This window comes from Neofelis nebulosa, chromosome 17, assembly GCF_028018385.1.
Source record: "Neofelis nebulosa isolate mNeoNeb1 chromosome 17, mNeoNeb1.pri, whole genome shotgun sequence".
Taxonomy (NCBI): domain Eukaryota; kingdom Metazoa; phylum Chordata; class Mammalia; order Carnivora; family Felidae; genus Neofelis; species Neofelis nebulosa.
Window position 1 is genome coordinate 16,231,156 of NC_080798.1, and position 21,968 is coordinate 16,253,123.

Below are 21,968 nucleotides of genomic sequence, written 5' to 3' on the forward strand. Positions count from 1 at the left end.
CTCCCTTCCAGGGTCCAGCTCGGAACTGCACAGGAGCCGCGAGTCCTTCGAAAAAAGGAACCGAGCGCGTGCGCGACCAAGGAAGGCAGCAGCGGAACTCCACGGAGGAGGCGGACCGAGCTGCGCGCGCTCCCGAGGTAGGAAGTGGGGTCGCGTGCAGAGCCATCTGGGATGGCGCCCTCTCGCGCCAGCGCGCGCACGCGCATCTGAATCCCGCGCGCGCCCTAGCTCCACCCGTGTGCCCGCCCGCACGCACGCGTAGCGGATGGGTCTCGCGTGCTTTCCCGCCAAAATTTGGTAGTGGCTTTTACCAGCCCAAGCAAGGCGGCGGTGCGGCCTGCGCGGAGGATTTCACGGAGGAAAGCGCGGAAGGGAGCGATTGCTGCCGCTTAGGCAGCGTGCACGCTCTACACCAACCCGCTCAGACATCGGTTTCGTCAAGGTGTCTAAACCGAAGGCAAAGGAGAAGGAGGGAGGCGGGGCGGCCCAGGTGATCTGTTTCAGGTTTGCCTTTCAGTGGCCGCCCTGCCACCTACTTGCCTCTGTGAGAGGTGGTGCAGAAAGAAGCCAGAGAAATATTTAGGTACTGACTGCTCTGTTTCCTATCACTGTTGCTTTTTATTAATAGGTTTTGCTTTGCGGCTTCTCTGGGCATGATGCGGCCCCGGCGCTCCCCTCGTACAGGGCACAGGGACACCCTTTATCAGCACACAGAGCCAGCTGCACACGCAGGCCGCTGATGCAAGGCCTCTGTCATAAAGGCCAGAGCCTCACGGGCGCATGCCCGCATGTCCGGTGACTGGCATAGCAGCCAAGGGCATGCCTGGAGTGTGTGGCCCTACCACGATCTAGCTGTGTGGCTGCATATGTGTATAATAGTGCTTTTAAGGAGGGCTGCTACATTCAGCGCATAAAAATGCAGAACATCCAGTCTGAATTTCAGTTAAAACACTGATACTTTTTTAAAGCATAATTATGTCCCAAATATTGTTTACCTGAAATTCAAGTTTAACTGGGAATCAAATTCAAATTTAACTATTTTATTTGACAGCCCTGGTTTAAGGCATTATGGGAGATGATGCAGCAACAGTCCCTTCAAGCAGTTCCTGGCAGGTGTAAACAGGCCGAGCTCCTCCCACTGTACCCTCCCCCACCCCAACACAGTAGTGTGTCTTGTAATCTGATGTAATATGACCGAATGCCACTCTGTCATACAAGGTCAGTTTTTAAGCCCTCTCCATCCCAAGTGCACTGTAGTGACCCCACTCCACTATAACAAAGGGCCAGATTCCTCCTACGTCCTGGCACTTAGCACATTCATATGGGGATTTGCAGGTTCTTAGTAATGTTAGTGCTGTATCACTAGACGTGTGTGGGGGGTGGGGGTGGGGGGGGTTATTGAGGGAGTCTGAACCATTATGATGTTGGAGCTAGTGACACTCTTTCCCTGGAAAACTGTGATGAGAGTCTGTCTCATCTAGAATAGGGGCATGTTATCTTCTGTGGAAGATAAAGGTGTGTGAACTAGGAGGGAATGAAGAGGGAATCAGGAAGCCTGTGATTTTGTACGATGTGAGTCATAGATTTTTCCCAACTTGGAGAATGTATATTGAGTGGCAGTGGTCCCACTGAGCTCATTAAGACATGTGGCTGTAGGTGAGATAAGACTTTGTTCAGTCTGAGAAGTCTAAAGGGCAAGAGGAAACATCAAAGTGGCAGAATCTAGGATTGTAAACGTAAGTCTATTTGCGAAGTTTTGCTTTTTTGTCTGTCCTATACCTCAGTCTCAGCATGGCTCCTTCACTTCTCATAGTAATAGCACCCTGAAGTTCTGTTGCACTTCTTCATTGTAAAACCTTTTGAATTTCATTATTTCACTTTATTTTTTAAAGGCATGGCTGGGGTGCCTGGGTGGCTCAGTCGTTTGAGCATCTGACTTCGGCTCAGGTCTTGGTCTCAAGGTTCGTGGATTCGAGCCCTGCCTGGGGCTCTGTGCTGACAGCTCAGAGCCTGGAGCCTGCTTCGGATTCTGTGTTTCCGTCTCTCTCTCCCCTCTCCCCACTCACGCTCTGTGTCTCTCTCAAAAATAAACATTAAAAAAAAATTTTTTAAAGGCCTGGGGCACCTGGGTGGCGCAGTCAGTTAAGCATCTGACTTTGGCTCAGGTCTTGATCTTCAGTTCGTTGAGTTCAAGCCTCAAGTTGGGCTCTGTGCTGACAGCTCAGAGCCTGGAGCCTGCTTCAGATTCTGTGTCTCCCTCTCTCTCTGCTCCTGCCCCGCTTGTGCTCTGTCTCTCTGTCTCTCAAAAATAAACATTAAAAAAAATAAAAGGCTTTAGTAGAGGGGCGCCTGGGTGCCTCAGTTGGTTAAGCGACTGACTTCGGCTCAGGTAATGATCTCAGGGTTCTTAAGTTCGAGCCCTGTGTCAGGCTCTGTGCTATTAGGCTGGAGCCTGGAGCCTGCTTTGGATTCTGTGTCTCCCTTTCTCTCTGCCCTTCCCCTGCTCGTGTTCTCTCTCTCTCTCTCTCTCAAAAATGAATAAACATTAAAAAAATTCAATTAAAAATTAAAAAAATAAAGGCTTTAGTAGGGAAAAAGAGAAGAGCATTCCTTTAAGACTGGTTAAAGTGAAATACCTCTCACTGCAAACCTGGTGGAAAGGAGTGTTAGCTCAGGTTTTGGGCAGAAGTGTCAGGCATTTTCCATTTTCCCAGAGCTCCTAGTCCTAAATTACCAGAGGAAGTTTTAGAGAGTCTTTGAGCTTGTGCAATCTAACCCTCATCTCTCATCACATTAGCTTGGTGTAGCAGCCTGCTCTCTCTTTTCTGTATTTTCACTCTCCTTCATGGTTTCTTCCTCCTGACATTTAAACACGTTCAATGATCTCATTAAAAAAAACAAAAACAAAAACAAAAAAAACCTTCCCTCCAGGGGCCAGTCTTTTGGTTTTCCCATGAATGTCCTTGAGAATTGTATCTAGGATTCTGGAGGGTTTAACCTTTCTTGTGGTAGAAATTAAAGTGAGGTAGTTGACTGTTGCTAGATGGAAGAAAAATGCTTGGAAATGTTCAGCTAGAGATAGGAGTTGCCACCGTGGTCCTCCCGAGCACTCTAGGGCCAGCTTGGGAGCTGTTTGCCCTGGTCCTCAGCAAGATAAGTGCAGAAATTCAGAATAAGCAGTTAGGAACTTTTATAGCAATTTGACAGAATAATTTGATGTCTTTTGAACTTAATGAAAAATCTGGAGTTAAAAAAAAATCTTTCCCACATAACTCTTCTATCCCTCTCCTTCTCTCTAGCTTTCTCCTCTTACCCCTCTCTTCCCTTCATCCTGAAGCTTTTCTAAGGTTCTTACTTTTCACTGATTCCTCAGCTCCTTCCAGGCTGACTTCAGGAATAACTGCTCTGCTGATATTGTTCCCTTAATGGACACCGGTACCGTTCGCCAAATCCACTCTTCGTCTCACTTGGCCTCTCTGTTACAGGTGACCTACCTTCATGAAACTCTCTTCCTCAGGTTTCTGGAAGAACGTCTTACCTCTTTATAGTTGTTCCTTCTCAGTGTGTGCCCCCTTAATTGTCTGCTTATCAAGTCTCCTTCTCATGCAGCATAGCCCCCTGTGGGCAAGCTGCTCCAGATCCCCAGCTTCAGCAATCCCTACAGACTGGTCATTTCATAGATTTGTTTCCAACCCAGACCTTTTACCCAATCTCCAGACCCATTCATTTTAGTTGTCTTCATTCAGATATTCTATAACCACCTCAACAAATCCAAAATCAAACTGATCGTTGTTCCTCCAATGGAACCTCCTCCAATGGAACAACCCACTCCTACTCTTCTTTAGCCCATTTGAATATATCAAATTTTATTCAAAGCCTAACCCAGAAACCCAGGAACCATTCTAGATTTCTCTTTTCCTGACTCTCCATACCCAAATAATCTGCAATATCCATAAATCCTACCCCCCAAATATTTTTATCCTAAATATATTATATTGTTATTGTCATTTGCTTTTCCTTTCCCACTGCTCTCCATCAGAATATTTAATTATATTTCATCTCTACTATCACAGTAGCCTCCTGGCAGGTTGTCTTGACTGATTCCCAATCCAGCTCCAGGCTGGACAAGTACACATTCTAAAAGGTTAATCTGACATCCCTCCCCTGCTAACACTGTTTTTCAGTGTTTCTTTTTTTTTATTTTTTAAAAAATGTTTATTTTTGAGAGAGAGCGAGCATGAGCAGGGGAGGGGCAGCGGGGGGGGGGGGGGGGAGGGACAGAAGATCCAAAGCGGGATCTGTGCTGACAGCAGAGGGCCCGATGTGGAGCTCAAACTCACAAACTGTGAGATCATGACCTTCCTGAGCTGAAGTTGGTCATTTAACTGACTGAGCCACCCAGGCGCCCCTGTTTTTCAGTGTTTCAATATGAAAATTGAACTCCTTAGTATGAGATTTAATAGTAACTCCTAACTGTCTAGCCATTTTTCTTCTATCGCCTTCTTGAACATTGTGCTGTAAGAATATTTAACTCCTATGTAGTTTCCGGCACAAATCATACATTTAAGTGTTTGTGCCATCCTCTCCTCCTGGAATGTCTGAGTAAGCCTTATCTGCCTGGCAACCTCCTCATGCTATTTCTGTGCTAGGTGCCAGCATTTCCTTCTGTGGTGCCTCATCCACCTTCAGGTGCTCCATTACAGCAATTATCCAGTTTTAACAATCTGAAGTTCCTTGAAGACCGTGTCTACTTTTGAACTTAGGATCCCCAGTTGGTAGCAAAATACTATAAAGCAAAATGTTACAAAGTAGAATCTCAACAAGTATTTGTTGATTGTTTGCGAACAGTTATGAAACTAGACAAACGAGGCTCACATTTGAGCTCAGCTGATGAGATACTGTTTCACCTTGGACACCCTTAATATAAGTTCTGTGAGCTCCATTGACTCTAGGAAGGTTGTGTAGCTCAGTAGTTCAAGGGGTGCCTTCTGTAGTCACGCATTCTGGGTTGGAATCCTGGCTTTGTCTCTTACTAGCTGTCTGGCTATAGGTAGACTAATTAACTTCTTTTGCAGAGTGGGAATATAGCTAGCTCCTACTTCAGAAGGTTGTTGGTATTAAATGAGACAATACACAGAAAGTATTTGGTGCATAAATTTTCCCAAAAAAATGTTAGTGCCTGAATTCTCTATTGCTGCTATAACAAATTACCATAATTACCATTCCCTCCATCTCAAATTTGTCTCCATAATTTCTTATTTCCAATTCTTTTGTCATAATTGCCACTGATTTCAGTTGTTTTTCTCAGCCTTTATGAGTAATTTATTATTTACAGATTATACTTATCTCTTGGTTTTGCTGAAGTTGAGTTTGCAAAGATCTTTGATTCTCTTTATTGATTTTAGATGCTTTCAGAACAGAAGGCCATGGCAATAATGATACTTTAATGTTTCTATGTTTTTACATTTTATTTTATTTTATTTATTTTTTTAGCGTTTATTCATTTTTGAGAGAGAGAGAGCGCAAGTGGGGGAGGGGCAGGGAGAGAAGGTGACAACAGAATTCAAAGCAGGCTCTGGGCTCTGAGCTGTCAGCACAGAACCCGATGCAGGGCTCGAACCCATGAATTGTGAGATCATGACCTGAGCTGAAGTTGGACACTTAACCCACTGAGCCACCTAGGCACCCCTCTATGTTTTTACATTTTAGATTCATCCCTTATTAAAAGCATGCAACTATACTTTATTTATTTAAAAAAAAATCTAACCTGAAAATTTGTCTTCAAATGAGCTTAGTCTATATTTATTCTATAATGACATATTTTGACTTGTTTCTATTACTCTGTTTCTATTTGTCATACCTCTTTTTTCCTTGTGATGTTTCATCGTATATTTCTTTCATTGGATTGATATGTATTTCTTTTATTTCATATCCCCTTCCTCAAGTGGTTAAATCTTACATTCTATTTGTTTCTTTCTTTTTGGTAGTTTTCTTAGTATTTTTTTAAATTTTAAGATCTAATTGACTTTATTAAGCAATTCATGAATCCAGCAGCATCCCTTCTAGCAAGTAGAGGAAAGCTCTCTTCCTTACCATTTAAAAAAAAATGTTTATTTATTTTTGAGAGAGAGAGAGAGTGTGTGTGCAAGCAGGGAGGGGCAGAGAGAGAGGGGGACAGAGGATCGGAAGCAGACTCTGCACTAACAGCAGACAGCCCAATGTGGGGCTCGAACTCACAAAACATGGGATCATAACCTGAGCCGAAGTCAGACACTTAACCGAGCCAGCCAGGTGCCCCCTTAGCATTTTTAAAAAATAAGCTCTACACCTAACATGGGGCTTGAACTCACAACCCTGAAATCAAGAGTCACATGCTGTACTGATTGAGCCAGCCAGGCACCCCTCTTCCTTAGCATTTTTAATATACACATATAACAGGTTATTAAATGTGACTCTCAGTGTTCTGGGAATTTCATTAGAGAACAATAGATGTCAGATAAGTGATACAGGACATGCTAAGATTGTAAAGGAGATTTTTGTGACCCTTAGCTTATTGCCCTTTCAGGTCTAGATTTTACATGATTTCTTTAGAGAGAATGGTTGGTGTGCTTTGTGGTATTTCTTCTTCCCCCCCTTGCTCCTCTTCCTTGTCAGTCCAAGTGAGGTATATGTCAGAGAATCACTTCGGAGAACTTGATGGGTATCCCCTGGCATTTGGAGGTATGTAGGTTCCTGACTCATGCTTGGAAAAAAGTTTAAAGGTGTGTAAGCTTTCAGAGAGTGGGTCATAAGCCAGCTCTGTCCATGGAAGTGTCTGTTTCCAAGGTAATGAAGGGATCTCAGTTCTGGCTCCCTATCTCCTATGAGCCCAAGTCCTATGTCCTCTCTTTGTCAGAGCAACACTACCCTAGCTTCTAGCCATTACAATCATTTTGGGGTTCTGATAACTATACCTCCTCAGAACTATCACAGAGGCAGCTTTGCACTTACTTGCTTTTTTCTCCCCTCTTCATTGTTGGCTCCTGGAATTCAGCCTCTTGTTATCCACAATTTCTAGAAGTTCATAAGTGGGAGACTTTCAGGTTATTTTAGTCTGGCATCTGGCCAGAACCTGACATCTATTTTAACTTGTTGAGTATCTGCCTTCCATATTAGATAGTAAACTCCAGGCGGGCAGATAATCATTCTTGTTCCTCGCTTTATCTCCAGCTCTAGGTTGAGAGGCCTGGCATATAATGAACATCAAATAAACATTTGTTGAACATGTGAGTGACTTATATACATAAAGGCTTCAGTAGTAAAGTAGGATAGATATAATTAAGTCTAAAAACTGTATATACAACAATGAGCATCACAATGAAGAGAATTAAGGAAGGTGGGGCTCCTGGCTGGCTCACGTCCATGGAGCATGCAACTCTTCATCTCAAGGTTGTGAATTCGAGCCCCATGCTGGGTGCAGAGAGTACTTTAAAAAATAAAATCTTAATAAAAAAAGAAAGGGCAGGGGCGCCTGGGTGGCTTAGTCGGTTAAGTGGTTAAGCATCTGACTTCAGCTCATGATCTCATGGTTTGTGGGTTCAAGCCCTGCATCAGGCTCTGTGCTGCCTGCTCAGAGCCTGGAGCCTGCTTCGGATTCTGTGTGTCCCTCTCTCTCTGCCCCTTCCCCTCTCATGCTCTGTCTCTCTCTCAAAAATAAATAAACATTAAAAAAAATTTTTTTTTAAAAAGGAAGGGTTGCAAAGCCAGGCTCGTGTATTCTTTCAACTGTGCTGCAACTGATTCACCTAAGCTCACCTGACAGCTTTCTTTTGCCACATTTTTTCCATTTCTAGACTTCCTAAAACTCCCACTCCACTCCTATCCTCTTTTAAAAATCAATTTTATTAGGTATAATTTACATCTAATAAAGTAGGCCCATTTTGAGTGTATGTTTCGATGACTTGTGACAAATTTATGTACTCATATAACCACCAAGATATAGAAGATTCCATTCACTTCTACAAAAAGTCCCCTATTACCCTTTCTCAGGAATCTCCCAGTCTCTCAGACCCAGGTAACCACTGATCTGCTCTGTCCCTATAGGTCAGATTACTCTTTGCTAGAATTTCATCTAAATGGAATCATGTAGTACCTGTTCTTTTGTGTCTGGCTTCCCCTCACCAATGTTTTTGAGATTCATCCACATTGCTGCAAGTGTCAGTAGTTCATTGTCACTCCAATCTTTCTGAAATAAGAGAGGTTCTTCTATTCCTAATGCTTTTGCTTCTCCCCTTCTCTCACTTTCCCTGTTGCTCTTCCCTTTCTCAGTTCCCTCAATTTCCAGTCTCACATCAGATGTGATTAAGTCATGTTTACGTCCCACAGGTTCTGTGAGCCATGATGTCTGTAAAGTGCTGGAATGTCACAAAGATGGCACCGTCACCCAGACTTATTCCTGAGTGGAAGGACTTGAAACTCTTCATAAATAATATGCTGAAGGATCTAAAGGTGACGTGTATGGGAGATCAGCACCTGGTGGGCTTGGACTAATTATCCCTGCCAAGGCAGCCTGTTCCTGGGCAGCATGTGAGCTCCTCCTTGGGAGGAGCCCTTCCATACCCCTAAACAATTCCTCCCTCTAAACTAAGATGATAACAATTAAAACACATTATGCTGGAAACAAAACAAAACAAAACAAAACAAAACAAAACAAAACAAAACAAAAAAGTGAGTTCACATGGATTAAACAAGCAGGAGATACCTTTGTCTTTACATGTCAAGGACCCATGTTCTTTTTCTTTCTTTTCGCTATCCTTAATATTTTAGCTTATCATCTTAAGGTTGCAGGACAGTTCCTGTACTTCCAGGTATCAGCTTTAAATTGCAAATAGGTAGAAGAGAGAAGGTCAGAAAGTACAGAGCTGTGCCAGCCTTAGAGTGCTACAGTTGCCACTCTGTATTGCCAGAATTTCTGGGGCCATGATCACCCTGAACAAGAGCTGAGTTTTACTGGGATAGAAGGAGGAGGATTGATACACAGTAGGCAACAGTACTTCTAGGCACAGATACATTACTTGGGTTTAAGATAGTCTTTTAGAGTCTTCCTGAGAAAACCCTTTATACTGTTGAGTCAGTAAGTGAATCATTTGTACATAAAAGGAGGAGAGGAATGGTAATTAATGGAGTAAGGGGTTTGTAAATTAACCTTCTGATTCAATGAAGAGAGATGGGAGATTGAGAGCTCAGATACCAGCATCCTTTCTCTCAACTCTGCTGCTGTCACTGAACCAGCAATGGCAGTGGAAGCTGTCTCCAGCATTGTGTTCTGTATTCTCCCAGAACACACAAAGATCTGAATATGACAAATATAAAGAGATTCTAAGTTGCCTCAGTATAGTCTCAGGTCCTTTGTGGATGCAGAGAAACTTGGGGAGTTAGATTCATGGAGTAGTGTTCAAGAGGCAGTATAGCACAAGCTATACTGCTGAGAAAGGGACCTCAGAAGTAGACTTATGAGCCTCGGTTTGGGCTGATCCCTACAAGGAGTTCATGTCCTTATGTCCTAGATATAAACTCTGTTACTGGAAGATAGTGTATGTTGGACATGTCCTACTGTGTAACATGTTGAAAGACATATATCTTCCTTAATACACCACACACACACACACACACACACACACACCCTACGGGGTCAGAATACAGAATGTTAGAGCTGAAGCACTCCATGTTGTGAATAGCACACGTTTTCCTTGGATGCATATCGGAATAGTGAAAGAGGGACATGCCAAAGTGTCTAGCTCTGATGCCCACGTCATGGGCATTCTAAGTCTATGAAGTATGAGTTTCCCATAGGCAGTGTATCATGAGTGTGACGCTGACAGGAGTGGTCCTTTGGGTGTAGGCAGGGACTTTGAAGAGTTGTTCCAACTGAGGTAGAGTATTTGCCAAGGTTGGATTGTTTTGTCTTACTCATATAGGATTGTATTCCTTTCTTTGGAAGTACTTATTTGTTTTGTACATACATTTGTTAATTGTTTATGTAATGCCTGTTTCCTCCACTGGACTCTAATCTTTTGAAAGCTAAGGCCATGTCTCTCTTGCTCAGCATCATATCCCCAGTGTGTGTCCTAGAACATACCACCCTTTCTCAAGTGTTCCTCACCTGAACCATGGAAAACAGATTTGAGGGGCTATTTTCTCATTTCTCTTAAGGATGATACATAACTAGTAACATTCTAGACGCATAGGGGAGAAGTTAATGCCTCATGTAGAATGGATACTTTAGGACATTGGGGCTTACTTCTTACTGAAACTTGGTTGAAAAAGGCTGGGAGGTACTTTGAATTAAGATGTGGGTGAGGGTGAGGGAGGGATGCCTCCCCCAAATAGTGCTTTCCAGTGGTAGGGTAAATAAATGTTGGTTAATGAAAAAACAACAAATGTCTGCTAATCCTCAATAAATATTTATTAAATGAATGAGTGAGTGGCGACTTAGGCCTTTTAACAGGCCACTCTTCTCTCTCAGTCTGCTGAGAAACCAAAGAATGAGGTGATTGTACTGAGTGACTGGCCTGAGACTCTGTACCAGGAGCCTCACCATCCCCAGAGCAAGCCTTTCATCTGCTTCTATTCCATCAACATCAACTATTTTGTCTCCTTAAACTGGGTGGAACCAGATTCAAACCAAATACAGGTAAAGCTACCTCCCTTTTTTTTCCTCCTTCTTAATCCACTTTATATTCATCATACCTCAACTGTCCTCATCTCAGAATGATGAGGGGGATTCTGAGTTAGCTCATTTTAACATCTATCTCCGTTTCTCAATCTGACCTGGATGCAGTGATCTTTTTCACCTCTAGTTTCAGGTCCAGAGAATTCATATTCCTTAGAAAGCAGACTGAAGGCCAAGGAAAGAGCCTTAAGAATCATGTTTCTATCCCATACCCAAATCCTAGTATTAGGAAACTCCCAAAGTTAAGTTCTTTGGTCTTTCCTTAGTCTTACAAGAGGGAACAGCGATCTAAACATTCAACCCTTCATACCCCTTACTCTTGGGAGATCATCTGCCTCCATGGTCCAACTTTCATCTCTCATCCTCTTCTAGGCAGTACTTTGGATACAAAAGAAAGATACAGAAGCAGAAGGAACAATGGAGAAGATGATGTTTTGTGTGATGGATCAAGTACCACCCATTGAAGCAATGGTCCACACAGGTTCCTACCACATGTTAGTTGCTTACTGTGGTGACATGCACCTGTGGCTCTTTGGAGATCACCATCGAGCATTCATATCCCTGGGCACAGTGCCCTGTCGTTTCTTCATCAGCTGCCTCTGCTATGACCCAGAAACAGAGGTGTTGCTGTCTGGTACCTTGGGGGCTGTGGTTACCTGGCTTATCTTACCAAATGGCAGGGACCTCCAGATGGCACAAACAGTGCCCATGTCTGGTCATGAGCTTGTACAGGGCTTTTCCCTGAATGGCCCCAAGGGGTCTCTCCTGGCCCTTTGTGAGAATAAGGTAAGGGTCTTCACCCACCAGGGTCAGGGCCAGCTGAAAGAGGTAAGAAAGTTCACTCCCATAGGCAGTGGCTCTTCCATCACCTGCTCCTTCACTTGTGTCTCTCAGGGATATTTCTATGCTGGAAACAAGGATGGAGAGATCCATGCTTGGAGTCTAGACCAGGGTAACTTCCTCCACAGCTTCCAGGCCCATTCCTCATCAGTTATATGTGTTCACAGCCGGCCAGAGATCCACACCTTACTGACAGCAGGCCGAGAAGGCACAGTAAGGGAATGGAACCTTGCCGTTGGGAACTTGCTGCGGCAGCTGGATATTGGTGAGGGGCTGCGGCAACTGCAGTTTATTGATAACACCACTTTTTTCTGCCAGACTACGCACGCTTTCTCACTGCACCACCTGCCTTATTTTTATAGCCTCTTCAATGTCTGTGGTTCTGCTCCTGAGCAGGTGCACCGGGTCTGCTGTGGCCGAAATTGGACTCGGATCCTGTGTGCCACTAAGGATGGTTTGTTGCGCTTCCTGTCTCCAGTGACAGGAGATCTCCTGGTTCTCACCTGGCCTCTGCTTGTCATGGATAAGGCTGTGGCTTGGGCCTATGACCCAGACAATGAGGAGCTCTTTGTGGCAACAGGCAGCTCAGAGGTGCTGGTGTTTGATGCAACGCACTCGCCTTGCACAGCCAAGTATATGGTATGCACTTCAGTAAACTCTAGGGACAGAGTAAGTTGCCTGGCCTACGCACAGTCCCATTTGGGTATGGGCCTAGTAGGACTGATGTTCTGTGGGCATGACAGTGGCATTGTGAGAATCCTCTCCCACTATAGCTATGCCCGAATAGAAAAGACTGTTCATTCTGGGGCAGTTTTGGCCCTGTCTACCCTGGAAGGTCCCCAGGAAAACTCCTTGCTCTGTTCCTATGGCATGGATAATACTGTATACCTGACAGAAGCTTTGCTGTGGAAGAACAAGGTAATCCTGCAGTCCATAAGCAAAATTCTCTGTAGTTGCCCCCTACAACACGTGATACTGCTGCCGGGTTCTGTGGGTGCCATCACTGACAACCACTGCTGGCGTCTCTGGCACTATCAAGATTTTCTGCAATCTGCAGAATCAAAACAAAGCTCTATGTTTGAAGAGACAAAATGCCTGCACCGGTGTGCCATCACTTCATTTGATGTCTGCTCCTCCCTGAAACTTTTTGTCACAGGGGGCATTGATGGCTCAGTCCGGATCTGGGACTTCCATGGTAGACTCATAACTGAGTTGGATTCAGCACTGCATTTTGGTCCACTCTGCTTTGCCAATAATCGGGGTGACCTGCTTTTGACTTTCAACCAGAGTCTTTACCTGGTATCATGCTTAAAATTGCTCCCTCCTGCTCGGCTGATTCACCTAGCTATCCTAAATAATGCAGATGAAATACAAGAAGACCCTAAACTCTTTCTGCCTAGCTTCTTCTTTTCTTTTGAAATAGTACTTGTACCCAAATTTGTCTATCTTGGACAAGGGCTGCAGGAATTACAGGGGCTAGAGGCCCTTGTTAACAAACGGGTCATTGCCTTTGACAATACTGTGCCCCATGTTGTAGAGGAAGAGAGACGTATGCCTTCTCTGATTCAAGTGGAACCCAAATTACATTTTTTGGAGGATAAGGATATTGCTTTTTCTATTCCTGACCCCAAGCATAATCGTCCCCCACATGTGGTTCCTGCTCAACTACGGCTGGCTGGCTGGAATGGGTTGAACCCCTATCATAAACTGCATGGCTTCTTTGGTAAAGGGCGGCAATGGCCCTTTGCTCCTGATGGCTACATCCCCAACTCAGTTATCCGTGCCTGCCTTTGGCCTGACGGTACCCCAGTCTTCTTACGCCATGACCTGTACCCATCCTACCGAGATACAGACTGGGACATGACTGAACCCATCAGACGCCAGACACTGTCACCTATGCCTCTATCAGAAGAGAACATCTCAATGAGGAGAGAGAGGGATAAATCCAAGTGGTGGAAACGAACATTCTATGATGTTCTAACAAGCTTTATAAACCGAAATTGGGCAGGAAGAAAACTTGATGAAGGACTTCTAAATAATTTAATTGAGGCAATCCTCAGCCTCACAGTTTACTGTTCTATAGACCAGTACACGACATATATTAGTGCCCTGGCACAAATTTTTGCCACTTACCAAGTATCTCCAAGGTTGTGCTCTGAGACTGCCTGTCGCCTGCTGGAAGATACACTCCATCCCAACCCATGCATCCGTGAGCTAGCCTGGGAGGGGCTAGATATGCTTGGCATCATGAGCCATCTCTTTGCTGTTCCACTGAGTCTGGGATTGATGGACAGTGATGAAAATGTGCGGGCTAAGGCTTTGTACCTTATGATAAGAGTCACAGGCATCCAAAGTAAGAGCATGCTGGTAGGCCTGCTGAAGGAACAAGAAACCCTCCAAAAAATGCAGTAAGTTGTGTAGTGGCTTTCCCCCTTCTGTTTTTTCTAGCTCCTAACCTCCAGAATATGGTTGCTTATTCTCCTTTTCTATAACCTTTTCTATTCTTTTCCTCCCACTGTGTTCTTTGTTTCTCTTTGCTTTTCTCCCCAGTGCTTACCCTTCTTCTGATCCTTAAGATTCCTCGAGACTCAAGTCTACAAACCTTCCAACCAAAAAAAAATCTTTTATCTCCCTGATGACTTGATTCTTTGCTATCTTTGATTCTTTCTTCTTTACCAACCCTTTACTTCAGACTACTCTGTCCTAAATAGCCACTTTATCTCTGCCTCTTCAATTGTAATTTCTTCTTCTCCTCCTCCTCCTCCTTCTCCCTGTCTTCCTTTCTTCCTTCCCTCCTCTTCCTCCTTCTTCTTCAAATCTAGTTTTATCACTGGCTTGGTATCATCCTTTTTTCCTCTTGACTTTTATAGGCAGGAACTTATTGGAGAAACCTCTCTGGACCAGCTGCTGGGGATCCAAGCTAACGACATCCAGTGCCTACTTACACGGGTGGAGCAGCAGCTGAATGAAAACCTGACCTTGTCACACAGAGACCAACAACCTCCTTTTTCTTTAGACATATCAATGGATGGTGAACCTGAGACCTTTGTCAAACGAACATTCATACCTGAAGAGATCACCAAACGAAAGAAAAGAATGACATATGTTCAAGAGAAGAGAGAAAGTCTTAGTATGTATGGGGTAATAAATGGGGTATATTTGGGGCCCACCTTAGGACACCAAAAGACAGGGTCAGTAAGGCCAAGATATCTAAAATGGGGATACCTGGGTGGTTCAGTCGGTTGAGCATCTGACTTCAGCTCAGGTCATGATCTCGTTCGAGCCCTGCGTAGGGCTCTCTGCTGTCAGCACGGTGCCCACTTCAGATCCTCTGTCCTCCTCTCTCTTTCAAAAATAAATAAACATTAAAAAAAAGATATCTGAAATTATATCAGTGGGAACATAATTACGTAGAGATTCTTTTCCATGGAAAGTAACCTTCCTGGGAAGGAAACACATATACCACAACAAATAGCAAGGTCTTATTTCTTCAGGATATGGAAGCTGGGATAAAATGACAAGCATTTCTGTGCCATAAAGCCTCAGTCCTCTTTGCCTCTGTACTTCTTATGGAAGTTCATTGAACTGTATATTACAAAGGATACCACTCAGGGCCTCTGTTTTTTCTTAAATATTTTCCTCAATATCTCTGCAGTTAAAAAGGACCTGAGAGTTTCCAGAAAGAAGAGAGAGACCGAGCTTGTAAAATTTAGCTCTATGTTGGTGCCTTCAGAGGATGAAGGTGAACAGAGAGAGGCCAAGAAATCAGAGCTAATTGACACTGAGGATGTTGCCTTAGAGCCAGAGCTGCCACTAAGTACTTTCAGCCCAGCCAAATCTGAAGAGGTTGCTGAATCAAAGGAGGTCTTGACAGAAGCTACAGAAGCTATGGAAGCCACAGAAGAAGGAAGAGGCCACATGGCAGTCACAGAGGCAGTGGAAGCCACACAGATTATGAAGGCCATAGATCAACATAACATGAAAGATTATGGAGAGATATTCCCTAAGCTGGAAAGACAAGAACTCATGAAAAGACTCTGGGAAAGGGCAGTGGAAAAAAGCCATGAAAAAGTAGCTGCGAAGTTGAAACAGAAAGAAAATTTGAAGGATATTTCAAAGACGACTGCAGAAGAGCCCAAAGAAAAAGTCATGCAGATTGCTGAGCAAGAAAAAGATACAAGGAAGAAACTTGGAAAGGGTGGCCAAGGTTTGGCTGGTGCCCCTGGACACACGGGTGAATCAGACACCAGGTCTTGGCGGAATGACATTTGCTATCTTGCCACCGCAAGGATAGCAAGTTCCCATCCAGGAATGTTAAGGGATCTGGGTCAAGAATTGGTGGACTTGGCTCGGGTGATTCTTGCTCCCCAAGAGCCCAGTTGGGATCTATTCCAAGAGATCTGCCCCCTTTTAAAGGACTCCTCAGAATTGGAGGAAAGAGTGGTAGAAGAACCATCCACTATAACAGAAAAGGTGGATAAAGAGATTGTGGAGGAAGAAGTGACAGAGTTGGGAAGACAAAGGGGAAAAGAAGCATTAGAGAAGGACAAGGCATTTTCTCAAGTCAAGAAAAAGAAAGTTGCTTTCTTAGATAAACTAGCCTTACAGAAAAGGAAATTAAAAAAAGAAGCACGGGGACTGGCCAGGCAAGATGGGAAAATAGCTGAGGAAGAAAGGAAACTGAGTAAGCCAGAGAAGAAATTAATTCAGGGTAAGGAGAAACTGATCCAGGATATGAAGAAACTGACTCATCAGAAAGAAAAAATAGCTTGGGAGGAAAAACTACTGGCTTATCCACAAAAGACATTAACCAAGGAAGAGCAGAAGTTAGTTTTAGGAGAAAAGAAAGATACTGGAAAAGGGAAAAAACGACTAGGGGAAAGAAAGAGAGTGACCCAGAAAGAGGGGAGGGCAGCCCTGAAAAGGAGTAAGTGGGACTGGGAGAAGATTATGATGGCCCATGAAGAAGACATGTGGCCCCAGGAAGAGGTGTTGCCTGTCTGGGGAGAGAGGAAATTGTCCCAGGAAGAGGAAGAGCTGGGTGAGGAAGACGAGGAGCTGAGTGAGGAAGAGGAGGAGCCCTGTGAGGAAGAGAAGGAGTTCAGTGAGGAAGAGCCAAGTGAGGAAGAAGAGGAACTGGCCTGGGATGAAGAGGAACTAATTCTGGACTTAAAGAAACAAGTTAAAGGTAGGAAGAAAAAGTCCCACAAAAAGAAGAAACACATTCAAGGTATAGAGAAACATGTTGAAGAAGTGGCCCAGAAAAGGGGGGAATTAGCCCAGGAAGAGGAACATTTGTCTAGCGAAGAGGAGGGACTGTCTGGGGAAGAAGAAAAACAGGCATCAGAAAGGGGCAGCTTGGCAGAGCAAGAAATTAAATTGACCACAGAGAAGAATAAATGGTTAAAAAAGAAAAAAGAGGCCTATAAAAAGAAACAAATCCAAGAAAATGAAAAACAAGTTGGGAAACAGGAGAAAGAAGACCAGAAAGAGAGGCAGGCTAGTAAAGAGGAGAAAAAAGCCAAGGACAGACAATTATCCTGGGAAAGAAAGAAACTGGGCCTAGGGCAAGAGGAGAAGCAGGGGGAAAAGGAGAGAAGGGCCCAGAAAGAGGAGAAAACGACTGAGAAGAAGAGGCAATGGGCCTGGGAAAAAAAGAAAGCAGACTCAGGAGAGGAGGAAAAAGCTGGGGGGATGAAGAAATGGTCACAAGAAGAAAAGAAACAGGCCCGGGAAGAAAAGAGATGGGATCAGAAAGAGGAAAAATTGGCTCAAAAAGTGGAGAAACAGGCTGAGGATAAAAAACAATGGGCCAGAGAAAAGATGAAACTGGTCCCAGAAGAAGAGAAAAAGATAGAAGAAATTGAGAAAGTGTTCCCTCAAAAAGAGAAACGGGCCATGGTGGGGGAAAAACAAGCTAAGAAAGAGGAGAAATGGGTTGGGAAAGACAGGAAAGCCACTGACAAAAAAGAACAACAGACCCACAAAGAAGAGCAACTAGCCCTACAAGAGCAGATACGGGCCCAAGAAGAGAGAATATGGGGTCAGAAAGAGGAGAAAGAGAGCGATAAAAAAAAACAACGGGCTTGGGTAAAAGAGAAAATTTTTGTAGAAAGGGAGGAACACGCTGGTGAAGTGGAGAAAAAATCCCAGGAAAATGAGGAAAAAGCATTGAAGAAAAGACTGACCCAGAAAGACAGTGAATTGGCCAAGGAGAAGAGGCATATTGCTAAGAGAAAAAAAGCAGTAGCCAGAAAGGGGATTGGCATAACTAAGAGAAAGAAAAAAACTAAGGAAGAGAAAGAAGTTGTGGAAGAAGAGGAATTGTCCCAGGAAGAGAGGGAATTGGCCTATGACATTAGGATCAAGGAGATGGGTGTTGCCAAGAAAAAAAGGAAAAGAACCAAAGAGGAGAGAATACAGGCAGTGAGGAAACTGGATATGGAGAAAGGGATTTGTTCTGAAGACAAAGAGGCTAGTTCCAGGTTAAAAGATATAAGGAAGAAAGAGAGTAACCTGTCCAGGATCCTGGCTAAAACAGTTAGAAAAATGAGTATAGTGCTACCAGAAGAAACAGAAATATGTGAGGAAGAGAGATCATTCATGACAGGGAAGAGTGAAATGGATGGCCAGAAGTGGGAATTTTTTAAGGAACAGGGGGAAATAATGAAAGAAGAGAAGGAGCTGGGTCAGGAAGAGGGAAAAGTAGAAGATGATAGGCTGGCCACCAGAGAGAGAACACTGACTGATGGAGAGAGCTTGAAGGAGAACCGAAAGTTACTACAGAAGGTCCAGGGAAAGATACTATTAGATAGAGTCCAGGTAGAGAGTATATTAAAGGAAGTCCAGGAACAAAATATGTTAGGAAAAAAGCGGCTAAAGAAACTTCTGAGGAGAATTGAGAAGAATAAACTAAAAAAGACTCCACTGAAGTGGTTATTAGAGAATATCAGAGATACTCTGTTTGAAGGCTTATCTGAGAGTTTTATTGGGAAGGAAATAAAGGAAGGTCCAACTAAGAAGGGGAAAGAGGAGGAGAGCATTACTGAGGAAGAAAAGGAAGGGATTCTGCCCAGGAAGGAGAAAGGGAAATATGTGATTAAGAAGAAGAAAAAGAAGGTAAGCCTGAGTGAAGAGAAATTGAAGGAGAATTTGGCTAAGAAGCATAAAAAACAAAGTTCATCCCAAAGAAGGAGAAAGGGAAAGAGGTTGACTCAAGAGAACGAGAGGCTGAGTAAGAAGAAAAAAGAGGGCCCACATGAGGAGGAGAGCCTGGATGAGGAGGAGGAGAGCCTGAGTGAGGAGGAGAAGGAGAGCTTGAGTGAGGAGGAGGAGAGCTTGAATGAGGAGGAAGAGGAGAGCCTGAGCAAGGAGGAAGAGGAGAGCCTGAGCCAGGAGGAGGAGGAGAGCCTGAGCCAGGGGGAGGAGGAAATGGGGAAGATAGAGAAAAGGGAGAAGGAGGAGGAAAGACAGAAGGATGGGGAGAGCAGACTTATGGAGGTGATACTCCCAGAAGAGGGAGTATTGAAAACAGAGCTCTCCAAGGAGGAAGTGAGCTTATCAAAGCTAACAATAGAAGATGAGTCTCTTGCTGAGAAAAGAAAAGGTACAACTAGAAGGAAAATGACTTTTAAGAAAGAAAGATTGCTTGATGGAAAGAGAGATCCCACACTTAGGGATAAAGTCATGTGGCCAACAGTTCTGAAAAGCCCCTTCAAAATGCCACTCCCAGTAGCTCTGGAAAAGCAGAGAATGCCCAGGAAAGTGTTAGGGGATCATTTAGATTTGAAAGGTCAGGAAAGTCAACTTCTTGGAGCACACCCTGAGACAAGTTCTTGGAGAAGACAAGAGGATGTGCTCTTGGAGAAAGCTAGGGGTATGTTTTTACAAGGGAGGGGAACAGGCTTACAGGCCCAGATCCCAGAAGGCCTCCATAGGCCAGAGTCCCATTTATCTGATATGATCAGGAAACCACAGAAATCTGAACATAGACCCAAAGGTGACATGTGGAAGTGGTTCTTGAAGTCCCAGGATTTGCCAATGGGGAAAACTGAGGGCCAGGTCGTAGGCCCAGCCCTAGCCTCAGCCCCATCCCTTACTTCTGCACCAGCTGAAAGGCCATGCTACTCAGAAGCAAGCTTCTCAGATGAGGACTGGATTAACAATGCCTTAATAAGGCTGGAAGCAGGAGAGCAGCTTTCCAGGAACAGTTTCCATCGACTGCACCAGCTCCTCAGAAACCTCACTTCAAAGGGATACTTGAAATGGATGCGTCTATACAATCTTAAAGCCATTGCTAAACACTTCAGGAAGAACCTAGAAGTAAGTCATGCAGACATATCACAACCCTATAAGGATGTTTTGAGTCCAGTGCACTTAAAAGGGATCCCTCCAATTAGAAGAAAAGAAAAATGCAGCCGGCTAGAACCATTCCCTGTTGTTGAAGCAGTGTTGCCATTGGCTGCCACAAGGCCTCAAACCCCACACTGTCTCAGTTGGCCTCTCTTAGATGAGTCCTACAGGAAGAAGCAGGCACAACAGTTATCTTCTGCTGTTAAGCAGATGTTGAACCTTTATCCAGTAAGAAAGGATGTTCCTACAACTGTCTATCCCTCTGTGGATATAAAATCCCTGGACTTGATATTCCAGAAAGACTTCCAGGTCTTGAGGGAGAAAGGAGAGCTCCCCAAATTTCACAAGGCAGAGAAGGAAGCACTGCCCATCCCTTCACCAGTATTCCCATCAACCACCAAGAGGATTCAAGTCCCAAAGGCTATAAACTGGCATCTTTTAGGAGAACCTTACAGGAGTGCTCGGGTACAGCAGTTATCCAATGCCCTCAAAGAGATGGAAATGCAACACTTTTATCCTATCGCACGTGAGATTTTCACAGGTGCCCATGACTCTGTGGACAAACAAACTCTAGCATTGATGTTTCAGAAGGATCTCAGAGCTTTTAAGGGAAAAGACAGGCCCCTCACATTGCCCAAGTTGAAGAAGGCGCAGCCCGTCTCTAAGAAAAAGGAAAAGCTGCCTCAATGGGAGACATTTGTGGCACTCTACTATGTTTTGCGGACATTGCAGCAACAATATGCAAAAGACCGCACTGCTTGGATGGAACAGTTTTACCAACTCATGGATCTGTACCAATTTAAGTCCCCCAAAATCCAGAGGCTCCTACTACAGTTGCTGCAGAGAGAGGCACTCCAACCTCAAGAGACCATCTATAAAAATGCCCTGAAAGCCAAGGAGCTGGTACTTGGTGAACGGTTGTTCTGTGGCCTGTTTTGTGGTCATTCTTGTGCCCCTGCAGGTCCTCTCAAGTTCCATGATGTTGTACCTCTGCCTGGGAAGAGCAAGGTGCATACTATCCAACCTGTGGGCATTGCCCAGTATGGGTTCCTAGAACTTGCCTGGAAAAGTCTACCACAAGTCAGTCCTTACCTTATTGAGAGGCTGCCCAACATCTCTACTCCAACTCTATGATTTGGCCTAACATTAGGACTTTGGGGCCTTGCTGGGAAATAAGCCTGGCCATAGATTTTAAGCCTCCTGTACCCACTTCAAGGTGGGCCTAAACAAGTATTTGTATTCATTTGGCTCCAGAAACCTGCTACCTTGTACTGAATAAAATGACATTTCTCATTTGTAACAAACATTTTGATTTCTCTTTCTTCCCCAGCCTAGGATCCCCATAGAAAGTAGATAGAGAAAACAGATAATCTTTGTCCTCACAGGACTGATTGTTTTTTTGTCAGTGCCCATGCTCAGCAAAGGCATAAAAGGCATAAAACTGTCAGTTTTTTGTCAGTACATCCTTTGGAGGGTAGGGGCCAGCATTTGATCAACTTTTGATAGAAAAGTCTGTCCTGGAACTCTTTTTTCTTTGGTTAGTATTTCCTCCCTCAAAAGTTCCTAGGAGGAGGGGCGCCTGGGTGGCGCAGTCGGTTAAGCGTCCGACTTCAGCCAGGTCACGATCTCGCGGTCCGTGAGTTCGAGCCCCGCGTCAGGCTCTGGGCTGATGGCTCGGAGCCTGGAGCCTGTTTCCGATTCTGTGTCTCCCTCTCTCTCTCTGCCCCTCCCCCGTTCATGCTCTGTCTCTCTCTGTCCCAAAAATAAAAAAACGTTGAAAAAAAAAAAAAAGTTCCTAGGAGGAGAGTGTCTGGTGCAGCTGGGCTTTTATTTATTTAGCATTAATTTGAGAGGAAGCAGAGAACACCCATAATTTTTCCCCTTCATAAACTTTGATCTGTAGTTCCTGAACATCTTTAAGCCTTAGTGTTCTCATCTACATAATGGGGAAATAGAGTGAAATAATGATTAAGAATGCCAGCTTTGAATTCAGAAAAACTCTCATTCCAGTTCTTTTTCTGCCATTTATTGGCTCTTTAATCTTAGCTTTTGGTTTCCTCAAAGT

General features: G+C 44.2%; 1 protein-coding gene across 1 annotated transcript; it reads left to right on the top strand.

Moving 5' to 3' along the window:
• Positions 1 to 1,412: 1,412 nt before the first annotated feature.
• LOC131499327 (WD repeat-containing protein 87-like) lies at positions 1,413 to 21,207 on the top strand. The gene is made up of 6 exons (XM_058707255.1): positions 1,413 to 1,736; positions 8,365 to 8,487; positions 10,505 to 10,672; positions 11,084 to 13,959; positions 14,422 to 14,681; positions 15,207 to 21,207. The coding sequence occupies exons 2-6, from the start codon at positions 8,377 to 8,379 to the stop codon at positions 21,035 to 21,037; spliced, it is 9,246 nt and encodes a 3,081-aa protein (XP_058563238.1). The 5' UTR covers positions 1,413 to 1,736; positions 8,365 to 8,376; the 3' UTR covers positions 21,038 to 21,207.
• Positions 21,208 to 21,968: the final 761 nt, after the last annotated feature.

Bases quoted from the DNA above. Each gene is read 5' to 3' on its own strand.
- LOC131499327 (XM_058707255.1), top strand. From the start codon at position 8,377: ATGATGTCTGTAAAGTGCTGGAATGTCACAAAGATGGCACCGTCACCC. The intron at 10,673-11,083 runs GTAAAGCTACCT...ATCCTCTTCTAG, and splicing joins CAGATTCAAACCAAATACAG to GCAGTACTTTGGATACAAAA. The intron at 13,960-14,421 runs GTAAGTTGTGTA...TGACTTTTATAG, and splicing joins GAAACCCTCCAAAAAATGCA to GCAGGAACTTATTGGAGAAA.